This window comes from Columba livia, chromosome 5 (genome assembly GCF_036013475.1).
Source record: "Columba livia isolate bColLiv1 breed racing homer chromosome 5, bColLiv1.pat.W.v2, whole genome shotgun sequence".
In the NCBI taxonomy this organism is placed as follows: domain Eukaryota; kingdom Metazoa; phylum Chordata; class Aves; order Columbiformes; family Columbidae; genus Columba; species Columba livia.
In genome coordinates this window covers 65,915,069-65,923,144 of record NC_088606.1, presented here as the reverse complement: position 1 = coordinate 65,923,144, position 8,076 = coordinate 65,915,069, and the positions used below count along the sequence as shown (strand labels likewise).

Below are 8,076 nucleotides of genomic sequence, written 5' to 3'. Positions count from 1 at the left end.
AGGAATGTCTTTAAAATATTTTATAGACCTCTTCTTTTTCACCGATTCTGGAAAAAAATATATTGATCAAGGTCAAACGCTTCAATTCTGACGTGACTCACTTCAAAGGTGTATTTGTGTGCCCTTCAAGCACATTAATACTAATTATCTCTCAAACACTTCCCCAAAACTCCTACTGCCTGTTTCAGATGCAAATCTAATTAACGAGCTGCCTTTGAGTCGCACACAGGGACAGGGTAATTCACAGAGTTGTTGAACGTTTTGCCTTCTTTTGTATTTATTTATAGGCAGCTCCATCATATTTTGAAAGCGTAGGCAGTTGTGTGAAGCTACATGGTAGCGAGTGCAGATCTGCTGTAGCTAATGAGACTTACCAGGCACCAGAGTTAGGAGGAAGGATTAGCTCCAACTCCTTGCAAATGCATTCAGGGACGTATATCATAACACTTGCTGGCCTTACTGTGTCTAAGTTAATTTAGAAATTACTAAATCTTGAAATACCGCCACCCCCTGCTTGTCCCCTTCCAGCCTCCCCAGAAGCCAGGACCCGCACCTCCTTTCTTACGCTTCTGCTTTTAACATACGCGTTTTGAAAAGCCACCTCCAGAAAATGTTTCGAGCATCCGTCTGTGTGTCCCCCTCCCTCCCCCGGCTGCCGCAGGGGGTGGCGGTGCCCGGCGGAGGCTCCGCGGCTGTTCCGCGGCTGCTCCGCGTCTCTCCGCGGGGCCGGCGGGCGGCAGCCCCCCCCCCGTGCGGGGGTGTGCGGTGTGTCGGAGAGAGATGCTGTGTAATTTTATCCACGCTGCGCCCTGGGAGTTCACACGAGACTGATACCTTTTGCCTCCTCTGCTTTGTATCAATTGGTCGCAGATCAGGCTATTGTTGCAGGAAGCTGCTTTTATGTCTATGCTCCGTCGATCAACTATTTTCCCCACAGTTTCTTGCCGAAATTCAGTGGGTGTCTCTCTCCCTCCCTCTCTCTCTCTCCTGCATGCCGTCTGTCTATCTGGAAACCCAAGGAGAAGGCTGATCACGGCAGCTCCATCTAATACAAACAGCTGGGACTCTTCGGTGGCCTTTGCTGATGTCTATTGATTTAAGTAAATCTGAGACAGATAAAAGGGCCAGATCGAGGCTGATAAAAACTTGCCAATGCTTCACAGCTCGAACCAGTGTGTGCTCTGCAACTTTGGAGTGCTGCTAGCAAGACGGCTTTAATGGGACCCCTGGTGTCATTCGCTCCAAGCCTCCATCTCCCCAGCAGATTAAGCGCTGCGGCCATCATGCCACAATGGTTATAATTTGGATCTTGTTGCTGAGTTTGTTGCAGGAGCCGTGGTTCCCGGGCCGGGCCGCGGGGGTACCCGAGGCCGCCGGAGCCTCCCCGAGTCACCCGAGGCCGCGCCGGGATGCAGGGGGACGCGGCGGCGTCTACGAGCACCTCGGGGGAGCGCCCAGGCGCAGGAAGCTCTACTGTGCCACCAAGTACCACCTCCAGATCCACCCCAACGGCAAGATCAACGGCACCCTGGAGAAAAACAGCGTCTTTAGTGAGTACTGGGCACATCTTGTCCCATTCCGTTCCCCCCCGGGCAGGGGTTGTGTGGGGAGGGGGGGGTCTCTGGCTCGGACCAATTGCGTTCTGCTCCAGCATCAAGGAGCAGCCGACGGCGGGTGTTGGGACGGTGCCGGACGGGGCGGCGGCGAAGCCGCTCCCGCCTCTCCTGATGCTCAGCGCTGCCCCAGTGCCATCGCAAGGCCAGGATCGGGGGCACCCCCAGCTGCCGGGGCTTTGTCCCCCTCCCCTCGTCGGTCTCGGTGAGACCTCGCCTCGGCGTTTCGGGAGCTGCCCCACTGGCTCCGCCGAACCCCATGCCTCCCTTTCCGCGCCCTGACACCCTCCTGCTCCGTCCACGGGGGCTTGTGGGCTCCACGGGGCAGCTCTCTCTGTCCCCGGCGGCGGCAGAGGGGCTCAGTCCCCGCGGGGCGGAGAGGGACCCCAAAACCCCTTCTCCTTCCCAAGCTTCCCCCGACGAGAACCTGCCCTGCGCACCCCGCCCGACCTGTCACTTGCCCTCGCTCCACCGGGTGCTCCCCGAACCGCTGGGCAACCGGTGCCCCCGCATCTCCCGGGGCCGTGTCCCGGTGCCCTCCTCGACGGGCTGCGGGCTGCCCTGGCTTCTCTCGTCCCTCCCCAGCTTGTCTCCCGCGGGGGGCTCGAGCTTCCACGGGCTAAATCACATCTGTCCCCTTTGACATGTGCTGGGGATCGGCGGTAATTAAGATGAAACAGGATATGTGGGGAATGAGGGGGTTTGTGCGAGGGCGGCAGAAGGGAGGAGAGCGGAGCTCAGCGCCGCCGCTGCCCCGGGGGCCCCCACACCCAGCCCGGCCCCGGCCGTGGGCACAGCCCGGCCCCGCCACCCCAGGAAGCGTAAATCTCGGCTGGTGATGGCACACAGAGATAGGGAGACCTCAGGGATCTGTCTGAAGTCCATAAAGGAAAACCACTATTTCCTAGAGGAAAACCCCCTCGCTATCAAAGCCTGGAGGAGGCATCCTTCGGCAGCGAACCGGTGCCTGATTCAAAACAGCTGTACCGAAACCACCCCAACTCTTCCAGACACAGGCAAGCAACCCAGCTTTGTACAGGGGACAGGCCTCTGGTTCTGCTTCATCATTGCCAAAACGCAGCAATGGGTTTGGGTGTCAGGGTCACCTCTCTCCTTCAAACACCCCTAGAAATTCCGAAACCATCAGGCCACAACTGGAGAACCGAAAGGAGAGTTTGGGCGAGCCAGCTGGAGAGCCCATATAGTACAGTGTGTCCTGGGGCATTTGTGCCTCCATCAACCTCATGGCACCTTTGGCTGGACATCAACCTTTTGGCAGGTATTATGCCAGCCTCGCTTGTGACTCTCTTCTTGTGTTTGAGTCCTTATCTTTGATGGCCTGAAAATCTCCTCCCTTTTAATTTGGCTCAGACAGTCATATTGTCCTTGTCTGGAGGGCTACATTGACCTCCTAAATGACAAGTTCCTTTCATGATTACATACATGGCTCTAAATTGCAGCCGACCCACTCTGTTTTACCCTCTGGAGACCTCAACAAGGGCTTTGTCCTGAAATGGACAGCTTTGTGACTGGCTTCAATAAGTCAAGAGCTCTTGTGTTCCTAAGCATTAAAGAGGATTTAAACTTTTTTATATACATATAGGATTAAGTGAACCTCTAGTTCAGTGTCAGATCTTTTTCATTTTTGAAAGAGTTCAATCTCAATCAGACATCTAGGGACTTACTGTCAAGCCTGTCTCAAACAATTCCCACATCAGCATTGTTTTATATTGTTTCAAATAATAGTAGTTTCATTCACATGATTGCACTATTATTTTGGTGAGAGCTAGTGATAGCTGTGAAATCAGACTCTGCAGGTAAGCCATCGTTAAAACATACCTCAAAAAATACATATGATGGGGAGCAACAAAATATCTCATATTTTTTTCTCTTTCTAGGTATTCTTGAAATAACTGCTGTTGACGTTGGAATCGTTGCCATCAAGGGCTTGTTCTCCGGCAGATACCTGGCCATGAACAAAAGGGGCAGACTTTATGCATCAGTGAGTTTGATTTAAGACTGGCATATGCCTGTCATTTGCTATGGGGAGAAGAGGTCCAATGGGCAGCACTGATTTCTTATAAATAAACTCCTATGGAGAAAAGAGTAATCTTATAACAGATTTCTGGCTGGAAGTGCTACAGGCAACCAATCAGTATATTTTTTCTTAAGTGAAAAGAAGCTGTGTTCTTAGTTTCTTATTACCTGTGCAGCCAAAGGCAGAAGAATGTATTTGACAAAGGTATTTCACATGGCCAAAGTTCTGGGAGATTCTGTGCATTAATAAACACCCCAGGAGCCAGCCTTTGCAGTGCTGAACATCCATCTCTCTTCAGAATTATCCATATTTATATTTGATGTGGATCTTGGGCACTGGCAGAGGATATACATGTCACATAAAGAATATCCGGAAGCAATTGAGCATCTCTGTTACAGGAAAGCAGCCTACTGATGGCAGTTTCTTTGCACAGAGCATTTGGCTGGGCAGTGAAAGAATTTACAGGTACTAAAAGGTGGGGCTATAGCAAGGAAAGGAAGCATGAGAACGTCCAAGAAGAAATAGGTGAAAATAAACACCTTATTCCAGTCCTTTGACCTCATTTTCTGTTCTGGTCTTTGAGGCAAAATCTGAGATCTACTGATATGAGTGGGAGTCTTGCCTTTTCAGCCCAGCCAATGTTTCTTCTTGGTGAATAAAATACTTCAGGTTAGACGTCTTCACATTCAGGGACATGCTATGGTGTATTTGTCAGTGTGTATACTGTACACATTATCTACCTACTTGAATTTCTTCCCTCATCTTTTATTACATCCCTGGCAATCTTGTGATCTCTTACCATGCAACAGCCTTAGTGTGCAGTTTCTCCAGGATTCCTGTGGTACAGAAACAGATTTGAAGAGGGTAAAATATGGTTATGTGAAATTTCCTTCCTCCAAGCAGTCATTACATGTAATTCTGTTGATTTGAACAGCATGATACATCCTCAAGCAACGTAAGTTTGTTACCATGTGAATGCAAGTGAGGTAACACAATCAACTCAGTTACCTCCCTGGTTTAATGTGTTTTACTCCACCTTTTCACGAGTGTCCTGATAGTGTTTACGACCCAGCTTCTGTAATGTGGCTCACGTGATGCACACTGATTAAAAGGTTTGTGTGGAAAGACGGTGGGTCTTTTCTGGTGCAGAGAAGCAGGTCACAAACAATTTTGGGAAAGGAAAATGCAACTGAAGTGGAAAGATTACATACTAACTTCGCTGTGCCCGAGCAGAGACTGGTCACTTCTGTGTTCCCAGTTAATACTCCGATTAAAATGGGCATATTTTTCAAGGGAGCTTGTCCATCAGTTCAGAGCCAGTGTGTGCCCCAATGCGAAGGATGAATTTTCAAGTTCTTTCTCATCTTTATCTCTTTCTTGTTCAAAATAGGTAGGTTTTTCCTCCAGGTTAATTAAGCTGAATTAAAATAGGACTAAACAAATTCTGAGCACAAAGGTCCTCTCATTGAGTGGAGAAGTCCTGGAGCTGGACAGCCAGAGAGTCCTTTTCTCCTGGACTTGTCTCCAGTATGAGGAGCATCAGGCCATCCTGAAGTTTGCTCAGCAGCCACATGCCAAGGATTAGCAGCCATGAAAGTTTTCTGTACAACTAGAAAATACAATTTTTGCCGTTCCAGCTCAAGTTGGAGAGAGATTGTTTCAGACTCATGTTTCAGACCTTGGGGAACAATCTAGGAAGAGCTATTCCAATTCAACTCCAGCTTTTTTTCATGGAAGAAGCAAAGGGAGAAACTCAGGACAACCCTCAGGAGGTCTCAGCTCAGGAGAAACTTCCTGGCTTGAGTTGCCTAGAAATATCTGACCAAGGACTTCAGTGCTGTCACTGTGCCAGGAATCTGTGCAAGGCCCCTATTTCAAATAAGACTGACTTCTTTGGGGATGATGATACAGTGAACATTTAATGAAATGGTATTGAAATAACTCCATTATCCCTTGAATCACCAATTTTCCCATGTCAATCAAATGAGTTTAACACGTTTGCAGAATTCCTTTGTGTCCTTAGCAGATTGTGATAGTCCACTAGGTTCATCCTGTGTGATAAACCCTCCACAAGCAGCACTGAGGCAAACAGCTGGACCAATCTACCTACATATGGTAGTTGCGTGGGCTCCAGCACCGCAGCATATGAGAACCTTGTCCTTGCAAGGAAAGGCACTTCCGTTTTAGCTGTGAAGCTTAGACATGTGGAGCCTTTTAAAATCTTGTTAAATGCCTATCAGCCTTTCTAGTGAGCGAACAGCATTAAAGACATTGTTAACGGAGCTTTTCTAGTCCCAGCCTGGCTACCTGTGCCTTTTCCATTCCTCCACAGAGGCGATGCCAAATAAAAGACCTCTGTAAACACCACGGTAGCAGTTCCCTTCTGCCTCTGTGCTTTACACGTGTTAGATACTGAGGTCTTATCACACAGGTACAGGAAAGACAATTTTTAATTTAAGAAAATATGTGCAATGTGGGAGGTCCTTTATTCGCAGTGTTTCTACTGCTGCTAGTGAGCAGGGAGTTCTTTGGGCCAGACTTTGGCACAGTTTTATCTCAAGAATCAGGTGAAAAGGGGGGAATTTTGACAGATCATGTAAAATGTGGGTACCCGGGATGGGTGCATATTCTCCCTTACAGTTGGTGATAAAGGAGCAACCCAATATTCTGGAGGAACACACTGGTGGGCAGGGCATACTTTGATTTTGTGATGCTGAAGCAAACAAAGGACCTTCACAAAGATGTTATTTACTGCTCAAATACCCATTAAAAACTGGATGCAATAGATTGCAGGTGTATCTAACCACTAATATAAAAATTAAAGAGACACATTTTACAGTACACTGTGGGAATTTTACCATATTAATCTATGTCAAAAGTTGATAGGCAGCAATTAAATCACACATACAGTTCACCATCATATTTAGATCTGTAAGCACAAAAAAATTTTGAATTTACAGCTGAACACTCAGCAGAGCTGTTAATTCCTATTCACATGCCCTTTTTTTGCTTTCAAATTGTGGTTTGGCCTCTTTCTATCTCTGAGCACCTTGTTGCACAGCAGTTCAGGCTCAAGGCTTCTCTTCTGCTCGCCTTTCGTAGCACCAGTCTGAGTTTTTCTTACTATACATGCTGCTGTCCTTATCCTAAATCTTGCTTAAGACTTAATCCTAAAATATTGCTTAATGTTATCGAGGTAGAAAAGAACTATTGCCCTATTGTCTTCAATTTTGTTGTGTTTGTTTTTTCAGGAAAATTATAACGCAGAGTGTGAGTTTGTGGAGAGGATCCACGAGTTGGGTTACAACACCTACGCGTCCCGTCTGTACCGGACTGTACCTAACAGAGCCGGCACCAAGCGCAAAGCCAGCGCAGAGAGACTCTGGTATGTCTCGATCAATGGGAAAGGACGACCCAGAAGGGGTTTTAAAACTCGCAGGACACAGATATCTTCTCTCTTTCTGCCCAGAGTATTGGATAACAAAGACCATGAAATGGTCCGACTGTTCCACACAAATGTGAAATATCGAGAGAGTCTCTTGAAGCCCCCGAGCAAGAACCAGCGAAGGAGGAGAGGACGCTGATGGGGGTCGGGGGAGCTTGTAAAGGGGCTGGAAGTGGCTGAAAGGCTTCAAAATGCTACTAAAAAAACTAACAGCTGTGATTGTATGACAGACATTAACACGGACATTTTTTATACACTGTACGATATAACTGAAAGTCACATCACTTACTTTTAGCTATTGTAGAATTACTATTTGTGGTAAAACAGATGTGATATAAACTAAGGCACATTCAAATGTAAATTAGTTGGATGTAATAATTTTGTCAATGACTTCCACGTTTTCTTTTCTAAAAAAAAAAAAAAAAAAGAAAATAATCATTTTCATTACTAGTATTTTCATTCTGACTTACCATATGGTATTAACTCAGTGACCCTGTCCTCCTAGATCATATGAATATTTTACACTTACCAATTTTATGTCCACAGAGAAAGCATAGCGCTTTCATGGCTCTTCTGGCAGTTCTTCATAAAAGATTGCATTCCTATCTTTATGGAATACAGGAGTTAGAAAACTGGCTTATTTTTTAACCTACATATATTTATTTTTATTTTATGATCAGTCGACATCAATTATACTTTTCCCATGACTACCCAAGAAACCTGAAATTGTAAACTACTTCAAACATTCCAACAGACCTACACATTACTAGAGTATTCTTGAATTTGTTTAACTAAAAAGCTCAGACACCTGACATTGTCATTCAAATAAATGAATGTTGGTGAAGTGGCATTTGCATTGGCCAAGCTTTAGCAATATATACCTGTTTATCAACTGATGAATCCTCTCTTAACATAGGACCCAAATATGATGTGAAAGCTGAGTTTGTAGTGTGGACTGAACTTGCAGTATATGAAAATTC

General features: G+C 46.5%; 1 protein-coding gene across 1 annotated transcript; it reads left to right on the top strand.

Moving 5' to 3' along the window:
* Positions 1 to 1,146: 1,146 nt before the first annotated feature.
* FGF3 (fibroblast growth factor 3) lies at positions 1,147 to 7,531 on the top strand. Its single transcript, XM_005511056.3, has 3 exons — positions 1,147 to 1,550; positions 3,512 to 3,615; positions 6,903 to 7,531. Exons 1-3 carry the CDS (start codon positions 1,292 to 1,294, stop codon positions 7,233 to 7,235), a joined length of 696 nt encoding a protein of 231 aa, XP_005511113.1. The 5' UTR covers positions 1,147 to 1,291; the 3' UTR covers positions 7,236 to 7,531.
* The last annotated feature ends 545 nt before the right edge of the window (positions 7,532 to 8,076 follow it).